Source organism: Tamandua tetradactyla, chromosome 15 (genome assembly GCF_023851605.1).
Source record: "Tamandua tetradactyla isolate mTamTet1 chromosome 15, mTamTet1.pri, whole genome shotgun sequence".
Lineage (NCBI taxonomy): Eukaryota > Metazoa > Chordata > Mammalia > Pilosa > Myrmecophagidae > Tamandua > Tamandua tetradactyla.
Genome location: NC_135341.1, coordinates 36,517,668 through 36,534,077, shown reverse-complemented (window position 1 = coordinate 36,534,077; position 16,410 = coordinate 36,517,668). Strand labels below are relative to the sequence as shown.

General features: G+C 53.4%; 1 protein-coding gene across 1 annotated transcript in view; it reads left to right on the top strand.

Moving 5' to 3' along the window:
• Window positions 1-16,410, top strand: part of BSN (bassoon presynaptic cytomatrix protein) — a 127,370-nt gene that overhangs the window by 90,987 nt on the left and 19,973 nt on the right. Inside the window, exons 3-4 of the mRNA XM_077129305.1 lie at window positions 7,421-8,305; window positions 15,622-16,047. Coding sequence (XP_076985420.1) covers window positions 7,421-8,305; window positions 15,622-16,047 — 1,311 coding nt within the window. The remainder of the gene's footprint in view (window positions 1-7,420; window positions 8,306-15,621; window positions 16,048-16,410) is intronic.

Genomic DNA, 16,410 nt, shown 5'->3' with positions numbered 1-16,410 from the left:
TGACTTACATTTGGGCCTGCCACCCCTTTCTCCACTGGGAGAGAAGCCCTTGCTGTACTCATCAGGGGGTAGGAGGCAAGACATAGCCATGAGCTCAGCTGGTTGGAGAGTATAAAGACCAAGGCTGAGATAGGCAGTGGGGGTGGGAGTGAATATGGCAGGACGTGAGCAGTGGTCCAGGGCAGGTGCAGCCAGATTCTGCTGGCCCTCCAAGAGGCTTCCCTGCCCACTCAGAGCAACCGCAGCAGCACATCCTGGCCTGAAGTTCCTCCAAATGTTTGCCTTCGCCCTGGGAATGGCATCCCAGGAGCATGTGCTCTGCGGATAGCGGTTTGACTACATACCTGGGCTTCCAAGTGGGATCAGCAGAGTTCTCCCAGCATGCCATCTAAAGTGAGGTCGCAGTCTGCAGCTGGGAGGCCCACCCTCTTCCCAAATGGGAAACAGCAGGGTTGCCACCTCCTCCACAGCCCTCCAAGTCCAGGTAGCCCATTTGCCTGTAGCCAGAATCGCTTGCAAGTCCCTCTACGAAGACTACAAATAGTGAGCCTGGCCTTCTTGTTCCAAGGTCTGGCCTTTGCTGAGACCAAGACCATAATCTACACTCCCAATGGCAAGGCTTGAGCCTATGCAGTTGCCCAGGATGGTGATGTGAAGAAGAGAGGAAGTCAACACAGTGGCTCCAAGTCTCTCCCTACTGTCTGCATCCCACTCCTTTCCGGTAAGGGCAGGGCTGCCAGATGGCCCGGGGGTGGTGCCGCAAAGACAGCACGGATCCTCTTGTTGTAGCCGCCAGCTTCGCCCCCTCCCCTCTGTTCCCTCCTGGCCACACTGCTGCCTGGGCCAGGAAAGAGTGAGGAGCAGGTGTTAAAAGGACATAGGACCAAGCGGTTGGACCTTCAGCTTCCTTGCTTAGACCGCTGCAGCATGGAGGTCAGAGCCCCATGGGGGGCAGAGGAGTCATCTGTGTTGGAGCAGGGGTTGTCTCATGGTGGAGGCATCACGCATGGAATGCTAATTGTTGGCCGTGAAAGAAGTCTATAAAGTTATCTAAGAATGAGTATAAAATTCATTCAGAACAGAAAATATGAAATATTATTCCTAAAATACTTAGTTTTATAGGTGAGAGCAAAGGAAAAAGTAGAAAAAGAGAAAGGGATAAAAATGGAAGAAAGAAAAAAAATAAACTGGGGGAGGCAGGAAGAAGTCCAAAAGGGAAGAAAGCAGGAAAGGGAGGTGATGGAAAAAGCCAGAGACAGAAAAAGGGAGAGAGAAAGGAATGCTTATTAAAATACACCAGATGCTGGTTAGTAACCTGTTTGTTTCACTGTTCCTACTATGTATTTACCCCAACCTTTGGCCTGGACAGGCTTGAGGGTGTCCCTTCTCCCTCTTTCCCATCCTCCCCTCTCCACAAATGCTTTTTGAGTCCTTATGACATGCCAAGAATCGTTCTAGACACTGGAGAAACAGGCAGAACTGAAGCAGACTCAACACTCAGCCCTTGTGTTTCAGGCAACTCAGGGAGGTTGTCCTTCCACTAACGACTGCACAAGCAAATGTGCAATCATTCCTGGGGTCAGGCCGAGTAGGAAGGCTAGAGTAGGGATAGGGCCCAGGGAGGGCAGGGTTGGTGCATTCTGTGACAAAGCTTTCTGAGGCTTCTCTGAGGAGGGGACTTAAACTGCAGAATGTTACAATGGAGCTGGGTAGGAGACAGTGCCTATGGGGGAGGCCTGAGGGTATTTCTTGGCCCATAAAGGGCCCAATTGCTAGCCAGGGCCAGGGCAGCTGTCTTTAGATGTGATCTCAGGGATTAAGTGGAGGAGGCAGCAGGAAGGTCAGATGTGCATTTTAAAACACCCCTCTGGCTGTCATGAGTACAGCCCATAGGGGCAGGTTTGGGGACTGGGAGCCAGGAGTGCTGGAGATCAGGCTATGGTAGGGGTGATGACAGTGAATGCTGGTGTACTTTGGAGGCTAAACAGATTGGTTTTGCAAATGGATTGGACACTGCAGGTAAGAGATGGAGATGAGAATGTTTCTGTTTGCACCATGTCAAGTTGAAGGTGCTTGTGAGTCATCTAAGTGGTGGAGTCCAGTAGGCTGATGAATCTAAGACCCTGGCACCCAGCAGACAGACGGGGCTAGAGACCTACATTTAAGATTCACAAGCATATACTGATGTTTAAAGTGCCTTAGGAAGCAATGGGAACAGAGAGGAGATGGAGCCAGGATCAGGGCTCCCCAGCACTGAGAAGAAGAGACCAGAAAAGGTAGCTGGGAAGGGCAAGCAAAGAAGAGGAGAAAGGCCAGAAAGTAGAGGCCAGGGAGTCTAGGAGAGGAGTGTGCCCTAGGGTGGGGGAACGGTCAGCTGCAAGACCCCATCAGAGGAGTTCACGATGTCTTGCTGGGTGGAGTGACACGGAACAACCAGGTGAATGACTCTTCTTGTGTCCCCAATGCTTTATTATGAATATTATTAAGCCTAAAGAAAAATAGAATTATAAGGGAACACTCATGAAGCCACTGGCTGGGTTTGCGGTTAACATTTACTCTCCTGATTTTGTCTCATATACACCCTTCCTTTTGTCCATCCTCCCTCGGTCTGCCCATCTATCCATCCATCTTATCTTTTTGTTGAATTTGAAAGTACGTAGCAGGCATCAGTATACTATTTACTAAACACTTCAGTAAGGATATCACTAACTAGGGTTTAATATTTAAAATTTTTTTTTTCAGGTTAAAATTTACATATAAAGAAATGCACAAAGTTAAGTGTACCATTCAGTGAGAGCTGACAAAAGGTTGTACCTGTGTCACGCAAATCCTTCTATTAAGATATAGAACATCCCTAGCACCCCAGATAGTCCCCTCAGGCCCGGTCCCTGTCTGTCACCACCCCTCCACCAGAGATAACCACTGCTTCGATTTTTATCCACTATAGAAGAGTTTACCTGTTCTAGAGCTTCATATAAATGGAGTATGTACTGTTTTGTATGAGGCTTCAGAACAGTGTTTTTGAGGTTCATCCATGGGGACAACTCTTGAGAAGCTTGGCTGAAAAGGTAGAGAGAGCACAGGCGGTAGCTAGGGAGGTGTACAGACAGGAGAGGGTTTCTGAAGGGCAGAAGACAACAGTAACTGTCTGAGTTCTGAATGCCCACAGATATGGGAAATGGGGAGCAATTAAAGAATATGACCCTGAAGAGGTAAGGCATAGAACCTGAGTGGAGGAGTGACTCCTCGATAAGAAGTAGGAAGTAGGGCCATTAGCTGAGCCAGAGGCAGGGGAGAGGAAGGTACAGGAGAACCAGCCACTGGGATGGAGTGAGTTAACCGGGCAGCTGTGAGGGACCAGGAGAGATTGGTGGGCATACATTAATTTACAGTGGAGCCCATCTGCTTGATGCCCGCTCAGCTGCTGGGATGTCAACCAGTTAGGTCTAGGCTGTAGGAGGCATGGGGCAAGGGAGCACAGTCATTTAGCAGAGTGTGACTAGAATGTCAGACCATGGACTCAGCTGGGTAGGAAGGGATGTGAAGGCAGAAGGGCCTTCCGCCTTTGGATAAACAAAGCCGAGTCTCAGCAGGTGGAGGTACCTATGAGGCTCAAGAGCTGATACAGAAGGGAAGCCTGAAGAATGACCTGGAAGGCTGGAGAAGGATGGGTGCAGGAGTGATTTTGGAGGAAATGCAGTGAAGTAATGGCAAGGTCTAGGGTGAGGCTGAGGGATGGAGGAGTTGGGGGTTAGCCCCATGGAGTTTACAGGTCACCTGCAGTGTTGTGAGAGTCAGTTCAGAAGAAGCCTGGGAAGCAAGAGCCAAGGACTTCTGAGAACAAGAGGTCTGACTAGGGAGGGCAGCGGTGGCTCAGTGGCAGGGTTCTCACCTGCCCTGCCAGAGACCTGGGTTCGATTCCCGGAGCCTGCCCATGAGAAAAAAAAAAAGAGAGGTCTAGCTAAATGGGGCCTGAAAGGCAACAGCAGCCAGGAGGGGGTCTACTGGCGAAGGCAGGGGCTGAATCCCAAGGGCCCTAGAGATTTTAAAGAAGAGGCAGGTCATGGCCACATCCTGATGTCCAGATGGTGCACCATCTCCAGAAGAGGGCGCTAGGTACCAAGAGGAGTGTGCCAGGGGGTGAATGTAGGGGAGCTGGCTGGACACAGACTGTGTGGGAAGGAAAGGAGGCCATTCAGAGCAATGTAGGGGATGTTGAGGGACTCTGAGAGGTGGAGAGGCAGATATTCCCAGTGATCAGCAAGGGGATGGATTTTCTCCCTCTCGTGGAGCTCCAGCCCAGTGAGGCCTCTCAGCTCTAAGGAGCCTTTAGATTCAGCCTCCCCTCCCTAAGTCCTGGCCCCAGATTCAGCCTCCCCTCCCTAAGTCCTGGCCCCAGATGCTGGGCTGGTTTTTAGGGCCTCCCCCATGGTCCTGACCTGGTGAGATTGACATGGGCCTCCCCTTCGTGCCACTCACACCTGGCTGGTCCAACTCTGGATCAAAATATCTCTGCCCTATGGGACCCTATGGTACCTGTTCCTTGAGCCTGAGATCAGCTAGCTGACAAGTGAAGCAGACTGCTAGCTGACACAGACAGCAGGTGCTGGATGGGGCAAGTGATGTGAGGTACTATGTGGAGTGCAAGGGCCCAAGCCAGCCCTGCCTCCTGCCCACTCCCCACCCTTGTGGTCCACAGTGGGGTATGTGCCTCATGTTGCAGCCTGGCCAGTGACTCACAGACTAGAAGGGCTTGGAGTCATTCTTGCCAGTGGGGCCCTCCCAGAGACCTTTGAATTTGGCACCATAAAGGGAGAGTACCTTTATGAGCTGTTACTGTGATGTTTCAACTTGTACCAAAATGAAAAGCCTGAATGCAGCACCAGGCATGATGTCAGTGCAACGTGATCCAACACCGAATGCCCACATTCCCGGGAAGGGCTGGGTCTCAGAGGCAAGCTGCTGCTCTCTGCAGGAAAGGAGGCTAAATGACTTCGGTACCCTTTCTTCTTCTGTGCTGGTGGGGATATGGTAGTGGGGGGAATGAAAAGGGGACCTGTACTGCTGGGGACCCTCAGCTTCCTGGCTGAGGTGGCAGTGAAGCCCTGGGCAGCATCCTTTGAGACCAGACATGGCAAGTAGGGCGGGGCCCCACCCTCCAAGAGTGAGACAAGGTGTCAGGCTCAGTACCACCAACGGCCCTGCAGAGAAAATGGAGAAGCCCCTCCCAGGTCTGCCCTGCCTTTCTCCCTGCCCCAGGGCTCAGTAGAGGAAGCAGCAGAGACAGGTCACAGCAGCTCATTCCATTGTGTTTCTTCGAGCCTCCAGCCTGGTCCCCTGGTGTCTGAATCCTTGGTAGGAAGTGTGCCTTAGCTGCCCTTCTGCTCACTGAATCGTTGTAAGGGAGCCGCTGGGAAAGGCTCCTCTAGGGGAGAAAGGCCCCTCAGAGCTACAAAGCCCACTGGGCCATGCCTTTCTAGATCCCCAGTAGGCTCCTGAGTGGCTCCCTGTGGGAAGCAACTTCCCTGGAACTTCTGCTTCCTCCACCCCCAAACTGCCTCTTGACCCTGAACACTATACTGAAGCTTCCCATCTTTACCGCCACCCAAACACCCACTGGGCAAGAATGCACAGGAGTTTGTGGAGGCCCCTGCCAACTCTCTAAGATGGTGGGATGGACTTCCTTGCTGGCAAGAAGGGTCAACTTGACAGAGGCTAGTGTCTAGCAGAGCTACCTGCCTGGAGGAAGTCCTGGGAAGTTCTTATAGCTCTGGCTCTTGGGGACATGAGGTCTGTGGCTGGTGGTCTGCACATCTCCTGGGGATGTGCAGGTCAGGGTGATGGAGGAGAGGTTTCCTGTCACACTGATAGAAGGCTGTTACCCCTGATTCTGGTGGACAGCCAGCTGGGAGGGTGCCAAGGAGCCGCAGGGGCCTTCCTGGGCTGAGCCCCCTGGTGAGGAGACATCACTATATGTGGCTGAGAAAGGCTGTAGCTGCTGCTGGTCTCAAGGCCAGAGGCTATGGATACCAAGCCTAGGTAGGCAGGCAGGCTGGAGCTCCCCACTATTTCTCCCCTGACCTAGTGGCAGCCCCTGTCTACATAGCACTGAGCAGGGTGCCGTGGAGAAGGGGAAAACAAGCTGAGGGTAGGCCCCTCTGAGCAAATTCCCTCTGGAAATCCAGGGGAAAGGCAGAGCAAGGGAAGGTTTGCTTGGGTGCAGAGAGCTCCCTCAGCCAGCATCCTCCTTGGGAAGCCTTGCATGCTGGACCCATCTGTCTGGGCCTGAGCCTGGGAGGGGGTGGAGGGTGCGGTGCGGTCAAGGCTCCTCGTTGTCGTCTGGAAGAGGCTGGATAGAAATAGTTGTGCCCATCTGGGCGATGAGTCACTGAGGAGTGTCTCAGCTGTTTGTTGGAGAGCTTCTATTTTAGGTGAGATGCCTGTGACATAAACCGGTTGATGGGGGCTGGAGAAGGGAAGGTTCTGGTGGTGAGTGCTGGGTTTTAGCACGTGCTTTTGTTCAGCCCTGTCTAGAACCCTTTGGGAGGGTCACCCTGACATCCCAGGATAAAAAAGTCTTACAAACTATCCCGTTTTCTGTAAAAGTCTATCTTCCTTAAGAAGGGGGGGAAAAGCCTTTTTCATTCTACTTATACCAATCACTTATACTGCATTACTTTGCCCTTACTTATTTTGCTGCAATGGTTTTTTTTTTCTTATATATCTTGTCTCCATTAGACTGTAAACTCCTTTATGACAGGCGTCCTGGTTTCCTTTTGTTCTCTAAGCCTCCCTCTTCATATATTTATTCATTCTTCAAATTTTATAGAATACCTATTGTGTACCAGGCAGTGTGCTGGGGCCATGTGCGGGGCCCTCAATTCTGTGAAGTTCTCATTCCGGTTCTTGCAAAACCCAGCCATGCTTTCCTTCCTATTTGCATTTTAAGAGATCTCTCTGGTTGCTGTTTGGAAATAGCCTAAGGAGCGGAGGAAGGGCAGGAGAGTAACCCTTTGGAGGCTATTGGGGACATCCAGCCAGGAGGATGTTAACATGGGTTGGTGAGGCAGGACATGGAGATAGGATGATGTACACAGATCTTGGGGGATGCCAAGATACAGCCAGGGGGCAGTGAGAGGCCATGTGTTCGTGGTCGGGGGGAGGCCAAGTTTAAGGCCGCCTCTTCTCTGCTCCATGTGCCTGGTAGTTCCTAGAGGGCAGGGCAATGCCATCCAACTGTTTGGCCTTATTCCTTGGCAGCCTAGAAACACCTGAACAGAGCTTGCTGCTCCTGCCTGAGCTAGGAGCCAACCCCACCTGCCTTGGAACCTGTGCTTACCTGGGCCTTGGCACTGCACTCCTTGGGCCTTGGCACCTCCGGTCCTGGCCACCCTGCTGACCACAGTGTTTCTCTTCTCAGGTGAAGGAGTGGCTCTGTCTGAACTGCCAGATGCAGAGGGCTCTGGGGATGGATATGACCACTGCACCTCGCTCCAAGAGCCAGCAGCAACTGCACTCCCCAGCCCTGTCTCCTGCCCATTCCCCAGCCAAGCAGCCCCTGGGAAAGCAGGAATCAGAGAAACCAAAGGGCCCAGGGGGACCACAGCATGGCCCCCACCAGGCTGAGGTTTCCAGAGCCACCTCATTGCCGGGGCCTGCCCAAGCAGCTGCTCCTCCAGAGGTGGGGAGGGTGTCTCCTCAGCCCCGTCTCCCCACTAAGCCTTCCACAGCTGAGCCCAGGCCACCTACAGGAGAGGCCCTGCCAAAAAGTGCCACCACAGTGCCCTCTGGGGCTGGTGCTGCTGAGCAGACCCAGGAGGGCCTCACCGGGAAGCTCTTTGGCCTTGGAGCATCGCTGCTGACCCAGGCAAGCACCCTCATGTCCGTGCAGCCGGAGCCTGAGCCCCAGGGCCAGCCTTCCTCCAGCAAGGGGCCACCCAAAATCGTCTTCAGTGATGCCAGTAAAGAGGCCAGCCCCAAACCCCCAGGCTCAGGCCCCAAGCCTGGGCCAATACCTGGAGCCAAAACTGAGCCTGGGGCTAGAACAGGTCCTGGATCAGGGCCTGGAGCCCTGGAAAGAACCAGGGGAACAACCAGTCCCAAGCATGGCAAAGCAGAACACCAGGCAGTATCCAAGGCTGCTGCCAAGCCAAAGACCATGCCGAAGGAAGGGGCCTCCTGCCCACTGTGCCAAGCCGAGCTCAACCTGAGCAGCAAGGGCCCAGTCAACTATAACACCTGCACCACCTGCAAGTTGCAGGTGTGCAACCTGTGTGGCTTCAACCCCACGCCCCACCTGGTGGAGGTAAGAGAGTTGGATCAAGCATGCTGCCTTGAACCTTGGTGAGGGGCCAGGGCCTGGGGTAATGGGGGCATGGGAGCTGAAAAGGGTTGCAGGCCTTTCCTGACACAGCTAATGCTGCAGATGGGCTGCTTTTCCTTCCTTGTCCCTGCCCCAGGGTCTGGTATTGCCAGGACATTCATGGTCACAGACCCCAGTCCTTCCATTTGGAGAACTAATTGGCAAGTGGAGAGGGTAATCATTTCCACTGCCTCATACTGACTGACAAATGCCCTGAGGCTGGAGAGGTCCAGAAGTGGCCTCCTCACTCCCAGATACTATTGGCATGGCCCCACGGCCCCAAGGAAGATTGAACCTGAGGCTCCACCCTCCCCTCATGCTGTGACCCTCATTGTGTGTATGGGGGAGGGTGGTAAGTGAAGCGCTGTGGGGTAGGAATTGTGCTGCCAAGTATGCCCACATGCCCAAGCAGGGTGGGAGGCTTTCTCAGAGTGGGGCAGGCCATGTCCCACTACCCAGGCTCTAGCACTACCAGATGGTACCCACCCTCAACTTTCTCTTCTGAGGTCGTATGTGTTGTTGTCTACTTGTCAAAGCCATGCAGCCTCTGATCTTGCTGGGGCTGAACTCCTGCTTGTAAGGAAACTATAGAAAAGTTTGAGGGGGATGTGGAGTTGGGGCCAGTCTCTTTGTAGTCCCTGCTCTAGGGCAGGGTGAGGAGCATTGTGCGAAGCTGCCTGGGAAGAATCATGAGGGCAGTGTTTGCTCAAAGCTTGGAGTTCAACCTTTGAGCAGGATGTGGTTCTACCCTGGCTGAGCTTCGCCATCTTAAGCCTGGAGACTGACTCTGCCTCTCCCCAAACCTCCTTTCCCACTCTCTCCTGCCCAGGGCCACCCATGTGAACCCCACTATAGCTACCTTGGGCATAACTTGGTGTATTCCTTTCACTAGAGTACTCTTGGGGCCTATAATTGGCCTGTCTTGGAAGAGGGATGTTTCCCAGCTATGTTACATCAGGTCCTTGGCAGTCACCTGAGCCCTGTAGCTCCTGGGCTCAGCCATGAGTGGCTGATGGTAGGGCAGGGGTCTGCGGGATGCAGACCACCAATTGGCCAGTGATGGAACCAGAAAGGAGAGCATGGTGCTGCCCTGAGCTCTACGGCAACTTGTCCTAACTTGCCTTGAACCAGGCCCGCATTGTGGTGAGGAGGACTGCTTCAGCCACCACAGGCCACAGTTCCCCATACACAGGAGGAGCAACGCCAAATAAGTCTGGTGACCTCACATGATCTCCAGACCCCACACTATTACCTCCCCAGGCTCTGGTTAAGCAGCTCGTGGGCAGCTGGCATGGCTGATCAGGACAAGGGGCACCAAGGAGCTACCATAGAGCCAGGGGTGCCCCAGCCAGAGACCTCCAGCCATGAACTCATGGCTGGTCAGATGGGGCACCCTAACGCTGAGGGATTGTGAGCCCCATTGGGCTGCTGAGCAGTCCTTGCCCGGAGGAACCTTGTCCCTGAGAGACTTTCCAGCCTGCACAGAAGGGACAGAACACTATCTCTGTCTAGAAGCACAAAAGTTTCTGATAGTTCCTTACGGTAACCTCTGAGCCAGACCACGGGAAGTGCTAACTAAACCAAAACACAAGCGTTTTGGTCACGTGCAGACTCTGGGGAGAGATTTCTGAATCCTGATCTCAGCCTCCTGTTTGCTACCTGCTTCTGGCCTTCCTGGACCCTGGAGCTTCTGCCACTCAATGGCTGGTGTTGCCCCCGACCCCACACCCTATTGTGTCCTCCTGCCTCCATGTCCTGCCCCACAGCTCCTTCCATGACCAGAGAAGTCCTTGCTTCCTCAGAGTCTGATGGGTTCCGTGGGCCTACCCAGCCCTGAAAGCAAAGTTGATGGACATCCTGGTCCCAGCTCCTGCCCACCCAGGCCCTCTGCTTCCCTGATTGCTATTCTGACCCCATTCTCCTCATGGCTCTGCCTGTCAATTCTGCTCTCTCTAGGAGGCCCAAGGGAAAGGGTCATGACACACTCTCTCATGGTTCCCACTGTGGAGACTGCATCACCATCCATCCAGTGGCCTGCGGTCATCCTCAGTGCCTCCTCTCTCACCTCAGTATCCACTCCATGGACCAAGCCCTGCTGGTTTTGCCTCCTGATTGTCACATGAATCTGGTCACACCTCTCTAACCTTCTTGCTACAGTCCTAGTCCAAGACCTTGTCCTCTCCCATCTAGGCAATGTCCAAAGCCGCCTCAAGGTGCTTCCTGCCTAGAATCTAGTGAGGGGCTGGAGCTCCATGTGCCCACCCTGTCCCCAGCAGTGTTGCCTTTCTTCTCTATGGCACTGAACCAGGCTAGGAGCTGTCTTTGATGTCACTTCAGCAAGTGGCCACTTGGCATTCCGGGCGATTTTGTGCTTCCCTGTGACCTACTTTGTGTGTTCTTGGTTAGAGGCTTCTGATTTCTCAGCATGTGTCCCAGCTACTCATCCTGCCTTGCTAGCAAGGCAGCTAAAGGCCAGCAGGCTCTTTTCCAGGTCCTAGGGTTGGGGTCTGCCCTCACAGTCCCTCCCCACACCTTGCTGGACAGCCTGCCAAGCTTAGGATGATCATGCTGTGCTTGTGCATGGTGTAAGGCAGAGGGATCAGTTTCCACATGTAGGCTGAGGACCTGAGGGAAGGATGGACCAGAGGAGCTCCACTCACAGCTCCCCACAGATCAATTTGACCTGCTGTGGCTCTGCCTGAGGTCGGACCCAAGCATCTGGGCCAAAGGTTTGGAATTTTTCTCAGCATCAACCTCTCTGAGCTGTCAAAATCCTTTTACTTTCTTTCTAGGTGGGAAGTCTAGAGCATACAATCAAGGAGGCAGTAAAACTAGATCACTTTTCCCTTTGAAAATTCCATAGTGCATTTTCATTCCATTCCATTCAATGTCATTCAATTCCATTGAAAAAAAATAACCATAGTGCTATTTAGTGAGTCATTTAATAATTGAGTTGTTGATTCCAAATTTTTTACCTATTTATCTTTTTGAAGGATAATGGTACCATCTGGCTTAATTTTTAATTGACTTTTGGTTCAAAATAGAGTTTGTGAAGAAATTAATGGAACTGGAATTGTTATAATAACTTTGCCAGTTTCTTATCTTACTGTAATGGCCAAACTTCCAGCCATGAGCCTGGAACTTCCAGCCTTGAGAAGTTGGGCCTCCCTGGGCAAAGGGCCTGGCACCTGTGATGCATGGGACTGGATTGGGCTTGTGCAGGGCAGGGGCTGGGTCAGGGGCATTCAGGTGAGAGGCCAGCAACCTCTGAGCCACCTCTGGAGGTAGTGATATCAGGAAGCCCTGATCCCTCCCTTGTAGAATGGAGGCAATGATGCTTTCTCTTAGATTTCTATGCAAACCAGGTAAGATGACTTACTTCAGATGTTTAGGGAAGGCCTGAGCCCCAAGCCAGGAGATCAGAACCAGAATGGCCTAAAGGACAGCCTCAGTGCAGGAAAAGAAGAGCTCCCACCAGTCCCTGACTATCTGAGTGTGAATTGACTCTATGGCCAGTGTGAGGTCCTGGCCTCATGAGGGATGCCTCAGAGGAATGAACTAACATATGGTCCTGGAGCATGAGGGAAGCAAAGCCCAACCACAAGTGTTCATGTTGGGGACCCCAGGAAGGATGCCTTCTATGGGAGTCAGAGGCCCAGAAAGAAGGAGCTTGGGCATGTCCAAGGGACAGAGGCAGGGTCCCAGAGTCTAGAGAGGAACAGCACCAGGGATGGCTGTGTCTGTGGCCCAGTGTCTGAGTCCTGGGCCATCTAGCTCTGAACATCCTCTTCTCCGAGTGGAAGTGGGACAGGGCTGAGGGTGTGTAAGGCCAGGTTGAGGTTCATAGGATTTTGGTTGGGATGGTGCCACCATAACCAGTCTGACATGCAGGCCAGCTTCACAAATAAAGATCTTGTGTGGACTGTGGGTTCAAACAGATAATGGCAGACAGCACCTGGAAGATGCCCAGAATCTAGTGTGGCCCTGCCATGCTCCCCTGACTACAAGGCACATGGACAAAGGCAGCAGGTTTCATCTGCCTGTGGGGTGCCCCACCAACTCTGTCAGCTCACTTCTGCATCCTCATCCTGAATAGTGACACACTGAACTCACCTAGCTCCATCTGAAGGCAGGCACGCCTACATCTCTAACTTACCTTTAGGTGATGGGTCTTCATGGAGGACTTATATCTTCCTGCCCACAGAAAGGAGCTGGACAGAGTAAGGCAAGGCAGAAGTGGTTATCAAAACTTCCTCATTATCCATTTATCCTGGGCATCCAGGATAAACAGATCATCTCCTGTCTACTTGCCAAAGGGGACAAGCAAAGGGAGCAAGCAGGCAGGGTCTCCCCCAGGGATGAAGTTGGCTTGGGCTGGGTAAGTGAGAATATGAGAGAAAATGTGCAAGAGAATGAATGAATGGGGGAATAAACACTAAAGTGAGGGAATGAGTGAATAAGTGAATGGAAGAATAAAGGAATGTGCAGGACCAGGGGGTAGATGAGAGCAGAGGGAATAAAGGAATCAGGGCACAGAGATTCCATGTGGCCTGTTTCCCACTCCATCCCCATTCCCCAGAAGACCTGGGCCTGGGCCAGTCCTCCTCTGGCTCCACCCCTACAGAACCCAGCGCCCTGTACCTCTCTACCCAGAATGCTGGGGAAGGGCCTCTAGCAGCCAGGTCAGGTGTTTATTTTTAGCTCTTACCTCATGTTCCTTCTCCTGCCTGCCTGCCTGCCTTCCTCACTGCCTATTATAGCCAAGCCAGGAGCAAGGGGTCAGCCAGGCACCCCCTTCCACAGCCCGGCTGCCTCTGTGAGCAAGCCGGTGAAGGAGCATGCATATAAAGGAACCCAGCCTGGGGGAGCATGTGACCACAGGTGACTTGCTGTGCTGAAGGCTGGGCCTCTGGGCTCAGGTAAGCAGTCTGAGGCAGGAGCTGGCTCTGAGCACTCTATTAGATCTGCCTCTGCCACCAGACCTTCGCTCCAACCCCTTCTATGTTTCCCTTCCTTCATTTGGATTGTTGCATCTGGGCTGGCATCTGCAGTCCAGAGGTGGGGGTCAGGGGGTTGCCATGCTACCAAGGTGGACCAGATCAGAAGACCAGACCCCTCAAGATGCCTAACTTGGGATGACTGTGCAGAGACTCAAGATGGGGTTGGGGCTGTGTTACCAAGGGCCAGCCCCTTGCCTGGGCACTGATCCTAACCCCATTCTGCTGATCCTGGAGCTGTAGAAGGAACTGTTTGCTGATTTTCAGAACTCTCTCTTAGCCTGTGCCCTCTCCCCTCCCACCTCTCCAGAACCCTTTGCCACTTCACAGTCCTCTCTGACATGAAAGGATTTCATTGTGTCACCAAATGGAGTTGGAAGCATGAGGATTCCCATCTAAGTCTCTGTGCTTTACCATGCCCTGTCCCTCTTAGAGCTTGGTTTCAACCTGTCCAGTGCCCTTCTGATACACTTCCAGAGGTAGATCCTTCTAGGCCAAGTAAGACCCAGCCCACAGCCAGCACCCAGCACCCATTGGCTTAGTAGGGTTTGTGTGGGGCACACACAGAATGTCAGGTAACTCCAAGGGAGTTAGCAGTAGTGCAAGGGCCAGGTCCTGCAGGGAACAGGGTGTGTGCATAGCAACACCCACCCCAGCTGGGCCCCACCACACTGGATCTGGTTGTGGGGTTGAAACAGAGTAGGAGCTCCCGTCTTGGGGATGAAATCTCAAGGCCCTGAGTAACAAGCCTATGGAGCAGGCCTATCCCCAAAACACACCAAGGCCACTATGGCCTCTGCTGGGGCCCAGGGCAGAATCACTGATGTGGACCCTGCTGTGGTAGTCTGAGGATGCCAGGCTTCGGGCAGCCCACCCATGGGGTTCCAGGCTCCCGAGGCTCTGCCAGGCAGACTAGGCTGTGGCTTGGGCCCTGGAGCAGTATGTGAGGTAAAAATGCTGAGGCTGCTGGCCAACTTGGAGCTGGCAAGGGCCAAGTACCCTGTTCCCTGGCTCTGGAGCCCACCCTGTGGTCCTGTGATTCCCATAATGCCCAGACTAGTGACAGAGCTGCCAGTGGGAGCTTGAGTGTCTGGGCACCCAGGATAAACAGGATAACGGTAGTAGTGCCAGGGTCTCCACACCCGTCAGAGCAGACACAGGGGTCAGTGGGGCTAGACCCCTGCTCTGGGCTGTACTGTAACCCCCACTCTCTAGCACCCACTGTGGGCCACGGCATAGCCTCAGATCCTGCAAGGAAGGAGCCTTAACTCTGGAGGAGGCTCCTAGGAGACATGCCCCTGCCAGCCTCAGACTTGATGCAGGAATCAACCACTCAGGGCCCAAAGATGCTGGACCCATGCAGCTGCACAGGCAGTTGGGACTGGTGTTCTGGGAACTTTACCATTGACATCCATTTCATATTTACAGTGACCTGTTAAGGGCTGTGGGCTCCGGAGCCGCTGCGCACTGGCCCCTGTCTGTCTGACTTAGTCATGGCTGTGTCTCCAGCCCCTAGCACTGAGCCTGGCACAGAGTGGGGAACCAGGAGACTAGTGGACTGCCTGTTCAGGGCTTAATCCCGGCTCAGCTCAGGAGGGAGCAGGGACCCAGATCCAAGAGCCAGCACACAGAGGACTCATCATAGGAAGAGCCCAGAGCCATGGGTGGGAGAGGCTTCTACCTGAGAGTCTTTGCTGGCCTTAGGTGTCTTGGACTTGGAAGTCAGAGAGTTGCTCAGAACCCGCCCCCACCCCCCAGAGCTTTTCCCAGACTGCCTCCCTTGGTCCCAGGAGTCTGCACTCTGCCAAGCACACACTCCATGTCTGGATACCATTCGTAGTCTGTAGGGGCTCTCAACCGCTGGACCCCACCCCAGCCCCAAGAGGTTGTTCTTTCCTTGGATTGGGCCCCTCACCACCCCTCTTCTGCAGACCCTTTTACTGCTTGTGGAACCCCCTCCCCAACTCCACATGGTTCTTCTCCTTTTCTAACTGGGGTGAAAAGTTTGCTATGGCTTAAGGAAGGGACCTTTCTTTTTTGTTTTCCACTTGCAGTTTAACTTTAAACATAGTGCATCTTGGGTGTGGAGAAGTATATCATTTGGAGGCAATAAATCTATCATTCTTTTTCTCCTTTTGCCTATGGTCTCTTGCTTAGTAAGGCTTTCTCCTCCCCAAGGTTACAAAAGTATTCATGTAAATATTATTTGAATACTCTTTTGATTTTCATCAACATCCCCCACCCCTTTCCTGTTTCTTGCAGAAAACCGAGTGGCTCTGTCTGAACTGCCAAACGAAGCGGCTGCTGGAGGGCGGCCTGGGAGAGCCACCCCCACAGCCACTCCTCACTTTGCAACAGCCGACTACAGGCACCCCTCACCGTGCATCAGGAACAGTCCCTCTGAAGCAGAAAGGGCCCCCAGGGCCGGGCCAACCATCAGGCCCCCTGCCCACCAAGGGCAGCCCCCAGGCCAAGCCCCTCAGGGCTTCTGAACCCAGCAGCACTCCAAGCAGTACCCAGGAGAAGAAGGCAGGAGTCCCAGCTAAAGCTGAGCCCATGTCGAAGCCACCTCCAGAGACTACCCCAACCCCTGGGCCTCCTAAAGCAAAGAGTGGGGCACGGAGGACTGAACCCGCCACCCCTGTCGGCAAGGCTGTCCCAGAAGCCCCCAAAGGTGGGGAGGCAGAGGTCAGTCCTATTCACTTCCCAAGAACCCTGTTCTCAGGTGGGACAGTCTAGGGATGGGCTTGATTCCCCTGAGGGCTGAGGATAAAGACCTGGGGCAGGCCCTTTGGGGCCACAAAAGAGGAGAGGGATAGAGGGATGCCCCAGCAGAAGAAAGCTTAGATGAATATCTGGCAGGCCGGGAGCCTGTTTATTCCTAGGCTGGCCCTGAGTTCAGCATTTTGTTGGTTGCTTTGTTGGGTTTGCTACCATTAGATCTAGTAGTTTCTCTTTGAGAACCTAGGGCTGTTGAGGGCATACCCTTGAATCTGCAAGTTATTCAGGGTAAGAAAGATGGAGTGGGTGGTGGGCCCTGAACCCCTGGGA